Here is a 20,069-nt window from a genome sequence, read left to right as displayed (position 1 = left end):
ATCGTATATTCCTTTTTTTAATACCATTGTCATTTTAATAATGTTTTTGGGACAAATAAGGATTTGATTTGATTTTGTTTGTTTGTAGACTGTACGACGGTGAGGTGGTGGAGCTAAGCAGCGATGTGTCGTTCCTGATGGTGGTGCCGCCCCCCGAGTCAGCCTGCGCCGCTCCCGGCCAGAGGGAGTTGCTACTGCAGCGACCTGACCTGCTGCCCCTTCCGGTGCAGGTGTTCGAGATGGTGCACCTGGGCACCTATCAGCGCCAGCTGGTGTCGCGCTACAGTCGTCTCTCCTGCATACTCGAGCTGGACACTGCGCTTGCTCAGCACAGTCATCGAGAGGTCAGTGGTTTTCATCAACAATATTCATGATTTCCTCAACAATGGTTTGTGGATAAATAAAGGAACGACTAATAGTAGAATTTCACAATCATTCTCTATCATACACTAGCAGGTAATCCGTGCTTTGCACTGGGGAAAATTTAGTGTTGTAAAATGAAAGCTCTTTATGTCTAGAAAACATGAAAAATTCAATAATCATTTATTATTTTGTCAAAATTATGCAGATAATCTCCATCACAGTTGGAAATTATTGCCAAAAATATTTTATTCATTGGTCTCGAACCCGAAACCTCACATTCGCGAGTCTCGCGGACTACCGACTAAGCTACGGAATCACTAGGATAAAACTCTGGTTAAGCTTTTATAGTTACGTAAACTCAGAATCACAAATTTAATAAACTTGTTCCAATTATCAAATTAGAATTAATTGATATAAATAAAAATATGAATCTGAGTACCATTTTTAAATTATATCGTCACGACATAATGTCGTACTCAGATTTATATTAAAAAGTAGCCCTAACGAAAAAAAGACACATAGAATTAATTGATTAATATCAATGGGAATACGCCTATATCCACCCTCAGTGAACTCAGTGAATGCGACATTCGTGTATCTCCTATATATCCCGCACATGTTTAGGCCAATTATTTTCTTTATAATATTGAGCAAGTCCCATTGCATACTAATACATTCTACTCATTATGAGGTCTGAATAGCTGGTAAGCTGTTCCACAGTCTGCAAGCAGTCACACAAAAAGAACCTACTATAATACAATATTAGTTAATGATACTAATGAATCCATGCTATATAATATGTAACTGTGATTGATGAGAATGCTCAACAGGCTTGTACCATGCCTCGTGTAGTTTCTGTTAATTCCTACTAGGAACTGTAATCCTTGTTCCCAAGTAAATAGGAGCTCTGTGTAGTTTGCCTTAGAAATAAGAAAGTAAGGAATAGCTCATAGAAAATTGATTTATTCTTATTAATTATGATTATAAGATTATAATCATGAACCTTTTGGAGGAGCATCAGCACATAATACATTCTGCTCTCTCAAAGCTTCAAAATGCCTCTCTGATAGATGTAAGGGCTTATGTGAACGTCCCTAAAGACGAATCACACGCTGTAGTTCTGAGCCTTTTGTGCAACTGGGCCTAAGTAATTCCTGGGACATGATTCTATTCTGGGACATCATTTTTGTAATATTTAGTACCATACTATATATTGTTTGAGAAATACTTTACACATTTTTGGTATTTCAGGCGTTTTCGAGCTCAGAAGTAAGCGTGGCACGCGAGCGCCTAGCGCGCTTAGAGGGGCTGCAGGCGCAACTGAACGCCGCCTGGAAGTCGGCAAGATGGCTGCTCGACGTGTTGGCTTTCGCACGCGACCGCCTCACGCATTCGCCCACCACCATTCGACATCTGCTCCACAAAAGGTCCAGGGACCACTTGGAGGCATCGCACAACGGCGTAAGTTATCAAAACAATATAATCTTGTATTTTGGCGAAATAAATATTCTAATCTATTCTATTTTATTCTATTCTATTGATCTAACAGTCATTCGGATTTTTAAAATCATGAATGATATTTAGAGTCTGCTCTTCAAGTAATCACCCTTACAACGGGAGTACTGGCTCATGGAGCTTATTTAATCACCAAATTATTTCTCTCTCAATTCTAATTTAATTCTGTTTCTCCGTTTTTTTTAATTATTCAAATGTATTTTAAATATTCTAAGAAGTTTTAAAGGAAGAGATGAATAACAAATATTGTTTGTTGTGTGACAGCGACTATGGTGAAGTCCACGTTATAATGGAAGTGTTTGATTAGCTACGGTATTGCTATCCTTGTCTTTCAATCAACAAAGCTGATAGTGCTATCTATTTCTCGCTTTGCTCTATTGCCAGATCGTCTTTCAAAAATCTAGAATTAATAATTAATTGACAAAATATTTTATCTCAATTATGAAAATATTGAAAAATATTATTTCTTGCTTAATTTTTATTTATTTATTGTACAAAATACTACAATCATATAATATAATTATGACATTGAAGGAAAAACTAGGCTGAGCCTGTACTATTTCTCTCCAAAAATTTTGATAAAAAGTTAATGTTGTCCAAAGCTTGATAAAATATAAGTGATTATTTTAAACTGGAATGAACAGTTAGCCTGAGGCTGTGCAAAGCTTAAAAATAAACTTTCTACTGGTGACATTTTTCATAGTTTTCTGATTTGTATATCATCAAGCTATCAAAAAGAAAAAGATTTCTCAGAAAAACATTTTTTTCCGATCATTGCTTTTTGAGATATGAGCGCCTAAAGTTCAATTTTTTGAGACAGAACATGTCATATTCGGTAAGAGATAAATCCATGAGATTCAGAGGATAAATTCTTCATGGTATTGTTGCTTTAATATAACAAAAATTCTTTGAAAATATCACTTTTTGAGAAAGTTATTCAATTTCCTAAAAATGGCCAAAAATAAATAAAAACAGTTATTTTTGGTAAATTGAATAACTTTCTCAAAAATTGATATTTTCAGGATTTTTTTTGTTTTATTCAATCATCAATATGAAGAATTTACCCACTAAATCTCATGGATTTATTTCTTACCGAATTTAAAATTTTTGGCGCTCATACCTCAAAAAGCAATGATCGGAAAAAAATGTTTTTTTGAGAAAACTTTTTTATTTTGATAGCTTGATGATATACAAATCGAAAAACTATGAAAAATATCACCAGTAGAAAGTTTATTTTTAACCTTTGCACTGCCTTAATATTACATCAATAAACCTGTATCAGCTACCGTCTATAGAAGGCACTGACAAGTCGGAGGATCGGCAACGTTGTTCTCCTATCTTCCTCCACTTCCATTATAACGTGGACCTCACTATAGAATATCTACTACAACTCTTTTTCTCTTTTATGGCAAATAATTAATTTGAATTTTGTATTACAGCTGCTGCAGCCACCCGACCCGAAAGCGGTGAAATCACGTGGCAGCTGGCCTGGGCCGGGCGTAGCGCGCCTGCTCGGCTCCTGTCCGGCCGAAATGAGTCGCAGCGACCAGCACTTGAGTGGCACTCCCCCTCCTCCTCCTCCACATCCTCCTCACCCTCACTCACCCACTCCCCCCACCCACTCGCCTCCTCCACCCCCTCTGCCACCACCCAGGCCAACCCCCACTAGGCCTCCGCCGCCCGCCAATGATCACATAGGTCAGTTACATTAGAAATAAAAATAAAAAATTTAGTACCCTTTTTTTAAATGTTTGCTCACAATATGTTTCGGCTATGATGCCATTATCAAGTCAAATTCATAAGGTTTTTATTGAATTATTCTTACTAAGTAGCCCTCACGAAAAGAGACCGTTACATTAGGTTTGGCATTGATTAAAAATTCGATTTTAAAAACTCCAAGGCCTGGTTGCACAAAAGCCTGTTAAACTGTAATCATTCTTAAATTGTTGTTATACAATTGAATACAATTTTGTATATTTGTATTGTTATATTGTTTTGTGTGTATAAATGACTGAATAAATTGGATGAATGAATGCCACGTGAACCAATCAGAGGGCTTTTGAAAAGAGTGTTTTTCTGATTATTGTATTCATTTTGTATATTTGTATTGTTTATTGTTTTGTGTGTATAAATGACTGAATGAATTGGATGAATGAATGCCATGTGAACCAATCAGAGGTTTTTTGAAAATAGTGTTTTTCTGATTGGCTCTTGTTTGATTGGTTTCTCGGCATTTAATCACGGTTGAAAATCAACAGCCTTTTGTGCAACTGGGCCTTACAGTTTTGACCAGCTAACCCACGGTATATTGAAGAAGATATTCTTCTTACTACCGTGAGCTAACCTATTCAGTTTGTTATTTTCCACAAATTTAATTTTAGTTTATTAGTATCCAGTTAGTAGAAAATACCCCATCATTGAGTTTAGGTCATTAAACTCGAAATTATTTGTGGAGCGAGGATCGCTGCAACATTACCAATGTTGGATCATTTATATTAATACAAATAATTATTTAGTTGTTCTCTGTTTTACAACAAAAACTCAATCCAATTATTTGTTGGTATTAACTAGTAACTACAATAATATTTATGAATATATATTGTTTTTTCAGAGACCATAAGACTGCCCCCTTCTCGAAGTGAAGACACCCTGCATATGCACACACGGATCACGCCAAGAACCAGAGCCACCGTCTCCGCTACCACATCCCCTCTCCTGCCTTCCAGGCCAACTGGGTAATTTTACTCCACGATTACTCGAGCAATTACTCCACTAAAGGATCCGCACCACGAAATGGTCCCTGGTTTCCGTTGCTTCTAATGGTAGCCAAGGACCATCTCCTAGTGCAGCTTTACTATATGATCCGCACCACGAGATGGCCCCTGGTTTTCGTTGTTTCAAATGGCAGCCAAGGACCATCTCCTAGTGCAGCTCCACTATAGCATCCGCACTACGAGATGGCCTCTGGGTCTCATTGTTTCAAATTGCAGCCAAGGACCATCTCCTAGTGCAGCTCCACTATAGGATCCGCACCACAAGATGGTCCCTGGTTTTCATTGTTTCAAATGGCAGCCAAAAGCCAAGGACCATCTCCTGGTGCGGAACCTATAATATTATTGTATTTCAGTTGAATCTATTATTTTATCATGTATTGAATGGGGGTGAGAACTTGTACTATCTTCACCAACCAATGTAAAATATGATCACTGGCTTACAGTTTATCATTTGAAAATAAAATGAACTTTATTCTGCCTTTGAATAATACAAAAGTTAAATACAATCATGGTTTGAGAATTATACTAGCAGCAATTTTCCATAGACTTCAGTTCATTTCAGATGAGTTGACACAATTTTTATTCATTGCATATTTTATATTGATGTCAATTGATGTGCTTCTTACTTAACGAGATGGCAATCTATTCTGTGAGCCTTGGTCTATTAGCATGAAAAACAAAATTCTGAGTAGTATGACATTCACTGACATGAACCAGTTAAAGAGATCGCATATTGTTGAATAGTGGAGATCACATTCAAGTATCATAAAACAGTAAAGAAACATAGTTAATCTTTCAATTGTCATAAAATAGTAGAAGATCACAATCAACTGTCGTCTTCAAACAGTCAAGGATTCATATTCAACTGTGATTGAACCGTGAATGATCACATTCAACTGTCATAAAATAGTAAACAATCCCATTCATCTGTCATCAGACAAAGCCGAATCAAAACAGAATAAGACATTTAGATGTAAATGAATGAGAAATTTCATTTATTAAATTGGATTTCTGTTTAATGTTTCAATTTTAGTCGATAGAAAAATATTTGTCAAGAAGTAATCTACGAGATATATGATGGTAACCGCGATTCAATGATGATCTTTGCTGTAGATGATTAGATACGATGTATTTAAGTAATAGATGTTTGATGATACTTGAATATGATGATCTTCACTACTAATTCATACTTTTGGATGTGATCTCTTTCACTGTTTCATGTCAATGAATGCCATAGACCTACTACTCATAATTTCTCTTTCTCATACTCATAGACCAAGGCTCACAGAATAGATTGCAATCTCTTGAAATAAGTAAGGAGCACATCAATTTGTCATCAATATAAAATATGCAATGAATAAAAATTGTGCCAACTCATCTGATCTAAACTAACGTGATAAACCGTAAATCAGAGATCATATTTTACATTGGTTGGTGAAGATAGTACAAAATAGTACAAGTTAGGGTACGTTTAAAGAGTATATAATTCAACTTTTGCCACCCATAATTCTTATTAGTAGAAGCCCATTACATAGTTATCAATAATTTTGTGTTGCAGGTATGGAAGTGGCAATAGCCTGCAGTCTTCATCTGAAGAGTCGGCTTTAGCCAATCAGACAAGCAAAAGTGAAGGAGAAGCTGAGGAGGATGGAGCCACCGTCCCCGCTCCCGCCCCAGGCATACTGCAGGTGAGTTGGTCTCAAGGTTGGACCAAGTTATTAAAGCCAATATGCAGATACTCGGTTTAAACGGAGAAATGTCAGCTGTTCGTTTAAACTCCGTATGAAACACATTATGATAAATGCAACCATATCTACAAGTAAACGTGGTTTAGCGTTAAACGTAGTGTTAGCATATGATACCAAGTCAATAGTTGGGCTAAGTAGGAAAGTCAATTTGGGCTAAGTTGGAAAGTTGGACTAAAAACTAAACTAAAGGCTCAACTCATCAAGGTTAAGATAAAGGCAGCCACTATTATTATTTATTCGTATGGCTCTTACTGGCAGAGAGAACCTTTCGGATTCTCTGCTTCGCCATATCACCCAATGTCACTTCCTTTACACACTTGTGTTATTGTCGGCTTGGGAGAAGCGACTCAAATGTGTACGGTATAGAAAATAAGGCGAATTGCATTGGATGCTTGTCGCTTCTCACAGGAGGAGTTTGATGGAGAAAGGCCACTTTAGGCCCTTTTTCCGTCAAAGTGCTTAATGGATTCGCCGCCTTTTTATCTATATGTCTACAAATGTTCATACCTCTATGTTTTTTTCTGAACGATGCGACGACGATTTTAAGAATGCAGTGTCAAGCGTTTGAGCGTGAATAGGTTCGACTTTGACAGTGTTTTTCTCATGGTTTTTGCACGTGGGCCCTTCTTCCATTGAACTCCTCCATTATAGTGGTTTAAAAAAATTATGGTGGGGTTCACTTCAAACTTCCTTGTTGGGGAACTTTATGTTTAATAATTAATCGATATTGAAGGAGTTGAATCCGAAAATTGAGAAGACGTTATTGTCTTCAATAGTGATTAGTATCACCTTATTTTTCAAAATCCAGGAATTACAATTGTTACTCAACAGAAATAGATCTTTTTTCTTAGACATTTTTGTGATTCACCCATAGAATTGATAATATAATAGTATTAGATATGTCAGTTACTTCATCCGCATCTAAGAGAATCTCCCATATTTTTCCTTCTAGAAGTTTTATAGTTTCCTAAACAATGAACTTGAATGATAACAAAACTTTTATCATTCTATTCATTATCTATCTATCTATCTTTACATTTTTGAGGAAAATTACATTCCTATGTATTTAAATATACAATTATATTTTTTGCACTGTTGTTTTCCATCACGAACTGCTTATTATGATATAACTTTTTGCTATAAAAAAGAACGAATTGGAATTGGTCAGAGATATTATGAATTTATTATCCACATTCAAGTTAGGTACGCCTGAGCCAATAATAATATTCTGACTGCTAGTCGTTCTTTTTAATAGCAAAAGTGATATTTTCTGCCTTTTTGTGTACCGTAAGAGTAAAGGTGATATTGAGTATTTCTATTCAATATTTTGCTGACATTAATCCTCTATTTTATTGTTCAATCATCTATAAAGCTTCCAGTAATTCACGTCTATGCCTATTGGGTGTTGTAAATTTAGTTGGAGAAGTTTCAGACATGAAAATTATATTAAAGTAATAGAAATCAACATTCACTTGGTTCTCAATAGACCTATGATTATTATAAAATTGTTTCTCCAGTTGATATCTAATTTGTATATTCCTAAAACGCTGAGAGAAATACTAATACGCTAATTTATGATTCACATTCAAGTTTGGTACGCTTGAGCTAATAAATAATATAAAATAGAATATTTTAATGAAGTGCTCAAGAAATTTTAGATTTATACGGTACTAACAGGTATTTATTTTCATACAGTCACCTGAAGGATAATTCTAATATTTGTTGTAAGTAATAAGTGAAAAAAGCTTGTGAAGAATAGTTTGAAGGCATGCTTCTGAAAGGCAAAATTGTTTTCAATGTTTTTCCAATTCAACTTTAAAAACAAAATTTTAAACTGTAAAGTAAGCTTCTATTAAAGCTTCGTTTAATAATTTCCTCCATTAGTTTTTTTTATTATGTATATTTCTCCTTCATAATTTCTTCTTACTCGAAATTCTCTGAAAACTTTATCAATGTTTAGATTGCTTATGCTAAAATAATTAACTTAATTAACAAAATCAAATTCATTTATTTTTAGCTGATTTTCAAGTAGCTTCCAAACCTCTCTATGTTCTATGTTGAGAATAAAAATTCTATGTATACTTGCTTTTAGATTGCCTTGATTCCTCATAATTAATTGAAACAATGTATGTTCAGACTGGGCTATTCCATTTCAAAAGTTCATCTACTTTCCACTGCACGAAATCTTCTAGTATAGTTTATAGCTATTAGCTAAAATAGTCACTTCCAATATTTGTTTAGAATGTAGACTGCATGATTGGGTGAATGATTCGCTCCATTAATAGTTCCAGAATAGAGTATCCATCCCTTGACTTTAATTAGGCTAATTACTAAAACTTAACCCGTAGATCAAACTTACTTTACCTCGTAGATGAATCTTGCTTTTTCTCAAGGTTCTTTAGTAAATGTTCCATAGTTCTTGTAGGTTTAGGACAGAGTGCTTTAGCCATTCACTTTCTCTAAGTGATCACAAAACGATCGTTTAAATAAATAAATATCATTTTGTCGATTATCGCAGTTGGTTTATTGGATTACTTGAACTCATCAAACTTTCCATGTACCGTACATCAACTGTCCTTAATGTGTACCAAGTTTTATTTTTCCTTGTAAGTACCTTGCTTTTATTTAAGGTGCTTAGGGTATTTTAAGGTACACACTAAATAGAGTGGGAGCATTTAACGACTGGGTATGGGATGGAGCCACCTCATAGTTTAAGGAATTCAAGTTTATCATTAACTATGATCTTGAACACTCAAACTATATCTTAAAATTGAATACAAAATAAAAATATACAAGTATATAGTATAATTTATTCCAAAATATGAATCTACAATTCCATTATCAAATTAGAAAATACAACAACAAATTGGAAAGTTTACATTCGAAAGAACCACAAGTTTAAATAAATTAAAATCGCATCTCCCCTTTGCAATTTTCAAAATTTCATGAAGATACTCCTTTGGTCGGAAGGTCTGCCTTATATAGGAGTCCGCCCCCTGCTCCATAATTTAAAGTGGAATGGCGTCGCAGACATAGGATGCAACCCTAATAGACAAAGGGTGCAAGCATAGTAGAGCGGCGAAGGTAGCTTCAAGCTTGAGAGTGTTGAATGTAATGCATGTATTTTAACGGTGGCACACATGATGCTCCAGTATACGCCACCATTTAATTACATGGATTACATTCAACACTCTCAAGCTACAAGCTTGAATCTACCTTCGCCGCTCCACTATGTTTGCACCCTATGTAGAGCTGACCTATGTGTTTTTGAACAGTGAGTAGGTTATTTATTATTAAATAAAAATACTAAGAAATTGTCAAAAACCACAGATTTATTGAAACTTAGAAAGACCGGTTTCGGTTTTTACACCATTGTCAATCTCTGATAAACTTCTGAGTTCTATAAACTTCTGAGTTTATCAGAGATTGGTACAATGGTGTAACAACCGAAATCGGTCTAAGTATCAATAAATCTGTGGTTTTTGACAATTTCTTAGTATTTTTATTTACTAAACTTTTGAGTTTCTTATCAGAGATTGACAATGGTGTAACAACCGAAACCGGTCTTTCTAAGTATCAATAAATCTGTGGTTTTTGACAATTTCTTAGTATTTTTATTTAATATGAATAACTACCACAATATCAACTTCTCAACTAAACAAAAAGGTTATTTATCAATTTGGTTGTTGTTTTATCCAGGTGTACGCAGCATACGAGACGGGCCTAGCAGCCGGTACCAGTCTGAAGCTGCACGTCAGCCCAAGAACATCGGCCAGAGAGGTCGTTGACCTCGTGGTCAAGCAACTCAACATGGCGGTCGTGCTGAAGGGCAAAGACGGACCAATTTACGCCGCCGATCAGCTGTCCAACTTCTGTCTAGTTGCCGTGATCGGCGCCAGGGAGCGCTGTCTTCGCGACGACTTCAAACCGCTGCAGCTGCAGAACCCCTGGAAAAAGGGACGCCTCTACGTGCGGCAAAAACATGACGTGTTGGCTGCCCTGGAGCATAGCTCTAGGCATTCGGCGTTTCTCTAGCTACCAACTGTTATTAATTATTATTTATTCAATTATTGTACAGCCTATATCTATTCAGTTTACTTGTGAAAAATGTGTTGATGGAGAACTTAGCTACAGTGAGGTCCTAGTTATAATTCAAAATTCAAAATCTGCAAATAATTTATTATTCCTGGACCAAAAATCAAGTGAAGAATAGCAATGTGTGTTATCATAACCTCAACCCTTAGTCAACATCAACTTTTTATCAAAATTTTTGGAGAGAAATAGTACAGGCTCAGCCTAGTTTTCCCTTCAATGTCATAATTATATTATGATTGTAGTATTTCGTACAATAAATAAATGAATAATGGCAGTGTTTACATTGGTGTTGCTATCTCGAAAGAGCTATACAGTCCTTGTCCTATAGCTTTGCCTATCAGCGGCGGGCCACTAGACTACAATACTACCCGTTCAAAAACATCAAACATTTTTTATAATGCATCTTTCCATATTGAAAAATTGTTATATATAATTTAAATTCCTATATCTCCGTTAGTTATATATTTCAATTTATCCTAACTTTGAATGATCGAATTTGATTATCGATCAATATCGAACTCATTACTTCGACACGCTGTATTAGTTTCAGGAGTTCTATTTTGATAATTTTTACTACCTTTTTGATAGTTAGTTTAAATCATGGAGCAACGTATTTTGACTGATTGATTGGTTGATAAGAGTAGGTGACACGATCTGGTATTTATTTATCTCTGCGTTATGATTGAATGACTTGTAATATTATTTTATAAGTTCAACACATTTTTTACAAGTTATAAATCAAATTAATTATATAAGTATGAATGTAGCACAACTCTCGTTGTTTGGGTCACAACCAACACACATTGTGCTATAGTAAGTTATTTTTGGTGATCTCATTGGCAATCATAATCCTATCTTCTTGTTTACTATGTAGGTAATTTATTTTGCTACACAATATGTGATTGATCTCCAATTTTCATGTTATTTTTAGTTAACGAATAAGGTACTGTTTTCCAATATTAGCCTAATAAAATCTTAAAAGAAGGGTGCTTCAAATAATTTTTCAATTAGAAAGTTTTTGCTTCCGTAATTTCTTTACGTTCTTCCATGCTTTTTACGAGGCGTACGAGTACATAATTAAGTGAACAGTAAACCTGTTTCTAATTGTGAAAACTAGAATGAATAGCATTGGATATTTTCCATAATTCATTTATATATCTTATAAAAATGCAACTATGTAGTTGTGTCACTCTAGATATGGTATTTTCCAATTTGAATCAAGTCAGAATCGAATTTAAAATGGCTATTTCTCAACTACAGTATAAATAACCATTACTATCTTATTGCGCTATTTCCATCAGACTACCCAATTTATCGTGAAAAGATGGTAATTTGAAATTGTGAAGAAAACAATTAAAGATTTAACAAAGCTAGCAACTCAAAACTTGTAAATCATTGCAGTTTGGAGAATGAATCTCTAATAGAATATAATCGTTTTCAAGCTAAATCATTAACGTAAAAAGTTTTGGGAGTTGCCACGAAACAAATAATTGTAACATCATCGAATTGTACAGATTTTAAACTAGGTTCTATCTATTGTTAGAAGATGTTGTTTATAGAGATGTGTTTCCTTCCCAGCAATGTGAATTAAGTCATGTGATAGTCATATAAAAATGAAAATGTAAATTAAATATGATCGAACTATGATGGGGAATATATGAAGAAAATATTTTATATAGAGTTTATTATATTTAGAGTAATCTCAAGACTAATGAGTCCTACCAACACCAACTGATAAGAATAGGTATAAAATAAAGTATCTTGTAATTTCAAATATCCTAGATTTATGTGGAATGTTGTGCTATATATGTCTGTTGAAAGATTTTACACGATTTTATGATGTGGACATACGGCAATACACTGTGATGTTCATCGCAGTATTTATCTATTACGTATTTGAATATAATCAATAATTTCAACATTGAGTACAGTATTGTCATATCAACTGATACAGGCTATACTCAATATCTGAATGACCAATTTTTTTAAGTTTTAAAAAATTCAAATAAAGAAAGTGATCTATGCATTTCTCAATTTTTCTTTTTATATAGGCCTACTGTTATTTGAATATAACGAGTTTGAGTGGTGAAAAGTTCATCAGTTTTATGTATGATAATGGACTTATTTCATGATTGATAAGATATTGCAGGATCATCAAATCAAAATGGGCTCATACTTGTAATATTATGGAGACTGAGTTGAAGACTTGAAAATGTCTGAAATCTAGACTCTTACATTAAAGAAGTAAGGGAATTGAAATTGAAAGTTGATTGAGCCAATCGTCCTATTTTCATGAAACGAGGTACTTACTGCATTGTTTCTCACTTTTTCTAAATAGTATTGTTGCTCCACGCGCAAACATTTCTCAAAATGCAAACAAAATTGTTGTAATAGCTTTCAACTGTCATTTTGGTGTTGAGGCGTTGCATTTCTAGAAGCACGGCAGGCCGGTATTTTTCATCCTAAATGTGATAGACTTGATATTCTTAAGATGTTGTAAACGAGCATCAATTATTGTATCCGTGTAAGAGAATTAGTTACAGATAAATATTAGTTGTAAATTATAATGAACTATTGTATGTGATATATTTAGATCAATACAGTTAGAAAAGTAAGAAAGATTAATCAATTATTGTCGAAAAAAGTGTTGATATTGAATGTGTATAGATCAAAAGGAAAGACATGTATCGAAAACTGTGAAAATAAATGGTTTATGCTTATTAGTTGTTATTTCGCTAATTTCATATTCATTCGATTCATTTAAGGTGCGTACAGATTCACGCGCCACGAACACGAGCAATTCACGTTTAATCAGCTGATGCTAAGCTTTTTATATCTGTATCTTACCGCTTCTGTACAAATACAGATATAATCAGCTGATGAAAAGTGAATTGCTCGTGTTCGCGGCGCGTTAATTTGTACGCACATTTAGATGTACACCATACAAACCTTTTAAGAGTAATAACACATCAAATCAAGGCTGAACCAACATTGGAACAGACTTCTTCCATCCGTTTTTCTATAAAATTGATAGGTAGTCGGTCGGATACGAGACGGTCAAAATAAGTCGGTTCCAATGTAGGTCCAGTTTCAAGGTCAAAACATAATGGAGCGGCGAAGGTAGCGGGTAGCAGAGTGTTGAGAAGTAATGCATTTATTGAACTGTGTCAAAACATAGTGGTGCGGCGAAGGTTGAGTGCAGCGGAGACATTTAGACGTATTACTTTTAAACACTCTCAGTAACTTTCTCCGCCTCACTGTTTTGACCGTTAGAATTGGAATAGGTTCGAAGATATGTTGCAAACCCTCAAGTTGTTCCAAGATATTAAGACCTTAATATATGTTTCATATATGTTCATATATGTTTCATATTTATATTTATAATTAATAAATTATAGGACCGTAAATCAAGTGACGAAGCAGTGTGTGATTACAGAACCTTAACCTTTGGATTACATTAACTTTTTATCTAAATTTTTGGAGAGAAATAGTACAGGCTCAGCCTAGTTTTTCCTTCAATGTCATAATTATATTAGGATTATAGTGTTTTATACAACGAATGAATATTGATAAGAAGCATTAAAGTAGAGTTTTTTTATAGACCTTGACTTGTTCGAGCTCCAAGTGGGCAATGGGCAATGTAACTACTCAAGTTGATAGGTGGCGCTAATTAGTTCATTCAAGTAGGATTCACTTTATCTGTCAGTATTGGTTGAATGGGAAGCATTGGTGTTATCTATCAGTATTAATGACAGTATGAAGTGAATCTCACTTATAGAAGTTCACATGATAAATTTCAACTTTTTTTAAATTCCTACCCTGTATAGTTATTATTTATCAGCTCTATCAACTGGCATGAGTCTCTTTCCCGGGAAACTAACAGGGGGTCCTCCCCATCCTTGAGAAATGGACTTTGTTACCTCCTTCTCGTGCATGAGGTAGGTAGGGCAGTTTATTGTTACATTTTAACGCAACTGTCGTTATTACACCTTACGGTGATTATCTGCCGGCATTCGGAATTGTTCTATGATTGGCTAAGAATCAGTTGTAGTGAGAATTAGAGGACAATACCATAGAGAAACATGAATAATCAATCATAGAACAATTCCAAATGCCTGCAGATAAATATCCCAGGGTATAGGGCGTTTATGTCGCAACTTTTACTGTTAACTCAAGTCGATTTTTACTGTTTTGGCCGGGTGAGAGTGTATGAACGGCACAATATGAGAGACTACCAGCGTCACACAGCTTTACGGGAGAGAACCACGTGGACTATCGGCTTGAGATGACAGTGAAATTGCGACATAAACTCCCTATACCATGGGATATTTCTCTATGACAATACTAAGTAGTGTCGGCAAAAACAGCCAAACTCTTCATAAAACTACAATGATTTTTCATTACAGAGGAATATACAAGATACTCACAGCGGATATCCTTTTCGTCGTGACTGATTGTTGAAAGGATATTTGAAATGATTAGGACATATTGGATTCTATTACATATTAATTATATTTTTTCAAATCAACAATGTCTAAATGAAGCTTCTTATGTAATATAGTAATTAAGGCTTACATAGAGAAAAATGTTTTATAGAACCGCGAACGGGACAGTTATCCTATTGCTTGGTTTTCGAGAAAAGTTCTGTTTCATTGGTTGAAGAAGCCTCAACATACTTATAGCTGTAGGGGATCTATCTGAAACAAAAATTATTATCGAAATAGAATTATATGTTGAATTAGGTACCAATAAATATGCTTTTAATACAAGAGAAATGGTAAATGTTAAGAGAGCAAATGCTTTAATCTTCTAACATTAATTGCTAACCCTATACAAAAGTAAACAGGCGTTGTATCAGATTCACGTAATGTGCATACTATGATCCAGGGTGGTCAAAAATCAATACATTTGTTCTTGGCGTTTGAATTTTTTTCACCTTGACATAACCTTTATTCTTAATTGCAATAAGTAATAATGTTTTTTTAAAAAATCAGCCCTCCTAGTCAATCAATAGAGTTTGTGAATGGAATCCAAGATGTAAAACTACAATAAAAATTAACTAACCTAACAGCCAAATATTAATGTTGCATAACCTAGCTTTACATTATCTAAGAGATTTTGTCAATCACTTAATTCAATAGTAAAAAAATTTATTCAAGCACTTTGTTCAACCACTTTGTAAAGTGATGTGATGAGCTTTTACAGTTTCATCTTTAAAATTTAAGTTAATAAGTAGATACTGAGCAGCTATTTCAGCCCATTACCACACAAATCAGTGCAACGTACATCATTCATTGTTGATATCTTGTGCAAGCTATTGCAATAAATAGGATTTACACTGAATGTAATTGTCAAAATTAAGTAATTGCTGATTTTTCGATTAAGTTTTATTCATTCCTCATTCTTTTATATTGTGTATCAATGCAGAATCTAGGTCTACCCTACGTGAAGGTTGAATTTTATTGGTAAAAAAAGTCATACCTCGCCGATAACACCTCCATCACTGTGGCTTCTCCTGACAGCAGAAGTTGTGAATCTCCTCGAAATATTAGCCAAACGATTAAAAATCATCTTTGTTCTGTTTCTAAGGAAATTAGATGAAAATGAAGAATTGCTTGAACAGATCAAAACGCGCAGTGCAGCAGAATCTGCAAAATCAGAAAAAATAATCAGCTGTTTCATTGCCCAATATGATAGCAATGTTACCAACATCATCTTAAATTGCATTTTTGAAAGAATCATCAATTTATCAATAAAAATTTTATTCGAATATTAGTGGAAAAATTCTTAATTTTATTTATAGGATTTCTCCATTTATTTATCATCACAATAAGATAAGAAAGAAACAATGTTAGTAGGGCAGTGGTGGCTGCAGTGCAATAAAAACAAACACAAACTTAACCAAACTAAAGTGTCAGTCACTTTTAAATTTCTGCCTGTTTGTAAAATATTTTGCATTATATTGAAAAATAATTATTGTTTCAACTCAAAGTCAAATTGTCAATATCTGAGTCTTATCTGTTTATCAATATCAAGATCAATATAAATGCGGGACGACATTTTTGACACCTTTCAATTTGAATTTGTGGAACTTGTGCATTTCTATTTGAAGAAAGACAGATATTTTCTTGTCTGGAATATATTATTTTTTCTAGTATGGACATTATTTCGCACTTTCTATTTTGTGGTTGTAAAGGTATGCTTACTTATACTTTAATTCCGTCTTAGTCTCTAAATAGTCATGTTACTGTACTGTAACCGGTAAGTTTAATCATTATTCAATATTGCGATCAATGAACATTAGGCTTTCCTTGATTGTTCCTTTTGCGTATTTTAAAACAAATAACAATAACATTTGTTGGAAGTATCATAAGCAAACAAAATTGATAATTTAACCAGGTAAAACTTTCTGATAAACTTGAGCCATTTTGGTCCAGAAAACAATTCTTTACAGTACTCTCATCTAACGACAATAATGTTCATTCAGGTTTCTCCCTCCCTTGATTTTGATATAAGTGCTCTCCTTCTTTTCTTATGAATTAAGATATAATTCCCTTACATATAAGAGTATAAGAGAGATGGCAAAGTGTACATTACTAGTCCATTTTAAAAATCATTTTTGCAGCTTCATTCTGTCTAAAACCTTGGCAGAATGGGCTGTCTTAAGTAGTCCGCAGGAGATATGCCAGTGGAAAAGTTATGATACACCATGACCAGATATTCATTAAAAAAGAATTGTGATGTCCATGGTTATTCTACTCGTGGCAATGGGGACCCATTAATTAATCACCACAGATTAAGATTCTCTGACAAAAGTCCTAGTGTAATAGGTTTGAGACTATTTAAAAATCTACCAAAATGTTTATATACCCCATCAATGAATTTTAATAGTAAACTATATTCATACTTAGTGAATAAGAGTTATTATAATTTGGATGAATTTTTTAGTGATGACAATTGAATTTTGTGTTGTTGTTGGGTGTGTTCTTACCATAGTTATATGCTCAAATTTTCAATTATACATTGTCATTCTGTTATTTTATTTTTTATGTTCTGACTTGGCCTGTATGTTTTTGGCTCAATAAAATGAATTTGAATATGCCTCCATCACATGTCCTCTCAGCTTGATCAAAAGGAAACAAATTCGGGACTGTCTCTTGGTCACTTGCTGCATGTGGTTGTTCCAGCTTAACTTTGAATCCAGCAAAAAGCCCAGCAGCTTCACAGGTTCATGAGGCAGACTTCGAAACAAACTGAAGACAGTGTTTTGTGTCTTGCTCTCATTTAGCTGGAACAATTCACTCAATCAAATCAAATTCTTTATTTACACATTGTTGTACAAAAAGTAAATTGTATCAAATAGTGTATCGTCAAAAATAAAATCAATACATAGAACATAAAACATATATGTCATACAGTAGGCCTGTGTAGATTTACCAGAAAACTTGAGGTTGAAGACTGTAGATGCTCTGCCAACCTCTCCAACACATGCTGAAGGGCAATGCCAGATTACAGAACAATGTATCATGAGCAAAAGAGATATACTTTATGTGAGAAATTGTAGGGCGGAGGCAAGGGATCAAGATGGTTTGAGGGGGCCAGGGCTCGATTTGGGTTGTAGGGCCATCGAAGAAGATGTATTATGAGCAAACAGGACAGTTTCACCATTGTCATCCAGGTGGTTGATCATCACAATGAACAGAATTTAGCCCTGAGGTACCCAAAATTCTCAGGGAATGGACAGGAAGCAGCTCCACCAGTGTCCTCTTAGTTACGTTTGACTCCAAGATGTTCAGAACAGAGTCCATAACTCCTTTATAGCGAAGCTTCTTAATCAATATGTGATGGTCAACACAATCAAACGCTCTCCTCGAATTACACAATGTTAGTGCCAGGGATCACCATCCTCAAACACTGAACCGATTTTCTCAGCTACTCGATTTACTGCATCAACAGTTAGTTGACCTCCCTCTACGAAAACCACTACATGGGCTGTCAGGGGAGAAATTTTTATCTTCCGAGGTAGTAATTTTATTTTAAATAATCATTCTTTGAATAAAATAATATTGGAAAATGTTGTGTTATTTAGATAATAAGCTATGATCATTTGTATTGAATCATGTTTTAATTACTTGACACGATCTATCCAGGAAAACCTGGCCTTAATTACGTCATTGTATATTTGGATATTCATAATTCTATTAATCTAACATTCAAGGTTCCAACTATACGGACCTCTCAGACGCGCTGAATTCTTTTAGCTCGTTAGCCGGATGCATTGTCTTTCATGGGGTAAACTATAGGGGTGGAATAGAAGCTCCCTATAAAAGGCCATGCATTTTTTGAAGACGCGCGAAATAAATTCAGCGCGTAAGAAGCCCTTATAGTTAGGCCGTATGGAGTTTAATGCCTTTCTCGTGATTTTTATTGAATTTTGAGTGAGACATGTTGGTCTAGTATAATATATTTTATTATGCATATCATGATATTTTCTTTAATTCAGGCGTTTTTAATTCCAGGCGTTGTTCAAAAGGTTCACAAAGAAAACCGATGTGGAAAGTGATCGGTTTGTGGACACGTCATGGAATTTCTGCTTTTACTGCATTTCCACTCCATTGGGCATCCTCAGTTTAGAGCCGGGGAAAACATTCGAAGAACACCTGAAGGTCGGCCTGGTAAACAAGGAGAGCTACTCAAAATGCTCAAAGTTGGAGTGGAACAATAATTTATTTCTGGACACAAATTTGTTCATTGCATTGCTCACTGGATTCCATTTGCATTCAGCGTTCGATGCATTCAGTAAACCCAAACCTCATTGGCCTGAAATCGTTTTGAAAATTTTGTTTGGTGCTTTTCTATTGGCTATAGGGTAAGTAGTTTACTCTTGATAACAATAAATCTATTAAAAAAGTCTTCAAATTTTGTCTCAAAACAATTGTCAGGAACCAATACATGAATGAATTATTGAGTTGTCAGATATTTCAGGTGTCATTTGATACTCTTGACATTAACATCCAACCATTTTTGCACAGTTTACAATATATTACTTGCAGTCTTAGGAACTTTTTAGATTCTTTCTCATGTAAAATTAGTTTTTAACTCAGAATTCTTCACGAATAACGAACTATGACAAGCTAATTCCTAATTCAATAATATAAATGGACAAAAGAACTCATATATTTGATATATTTTGTTTTAATAATATTTCACGATGATGAGTAATTTACCTGGTTTTTGGTTTTTAATTTTTGTGTAGTTGAGAAATTGATATTGTGGTAATTATTCATATTAAATAAAAAGGCTGAGAAATTGTCAAAAATCACAGATTTTATTAAAAATAGAAAGACCGATTTCGGTTATTACACCATTGTCAATCTCTGATAAACTATTTCTTTTTTCAGTACTTCCAACTTTACAGTGACATTAATAACTATGGTTGGAACTCCAAGGTTTCTATATGAACTGAGTAAACTCTTATTCAACTTCGGCTCATTTACAAACTCAGTATTCATAAAGTATTCATCGTACTTCTGCTTAGTTGTCTACTCCATTGTTTGGTGAGTATTTTATTTCT

General features: G+C 34.3%; 2 protein-coding genes across 2 annotated transcripts in view; both read left to right on the top strand.

Moving 5' to 3' along the window:
• The window catches only part of LOC111044949, a 45,643-nt gene extending 32,428 nt beyond the window's left edge, over positions 1-13,215 (top strand). The window contains exons 15-20 of the mRNA XM_039434753.1: positions 89-344; positions 1,615-1,824; positions 3,318-3,576; positions 4,490-4,613; positions 6,211-6,340; positions 10,100-13,215. Of these exons, the coding sequence (XP_039290687.1) occupies positions 89-344; positions 1,615-1,824; positions 3,318-3,576; positions 4,490-4,613; positions 6,211-6,340; positions 10,100-10,435 (1,315 nt within the window). The 3' untranslated portion in view covers positions 10,436-13,215. The remainder of the gene's footprint in view (positions 1-88; positions 345-1,614; positions 1,825-3,317; positions 3,577-4,489; positions 4,614-6,210; positions 6,341-10,099) is intronic.
• A 3,159-nt stretch (positions 13,216-16,374) lies between these two features.
• LOC111045080 overlaps positions 16,375-20,069 on the top strand; it is a 16,997-nt gene continuing 13,302 nt past the window's right edge. Inside the window, exon 1 of the mRNA XM_022330390.2 lies at positions 16,375-16,691. Within this exon, the coding sequence (XP_022186082.2) occupies positions 16,542-16,691 (150 nt within the window). The 5' untranslated portion in view covers positions 16,375-16,541. The remainder of the gene's footprint in view (positions 16,692-20,069) is intronic.

The sequence above is a fragment of the Nilaparvata lugens genome, chromosome 8 (genome assembly GCF_014356525.2).
Source record: "Nilaparvata lugens isolate BPH chromosome 8, ASM1435652v1, whole genome shotgun sequence".
Classification (NCBI taxonomy): Eukaryota; Metazoa; Arthropoda; class Insecta; order Hemiptera; family Delphacidae; genus Nilaparvata; species Nilaparvata lugens.
This window is presented reverse-complemented; position numbering and strand designations above follow the sequence as displayed.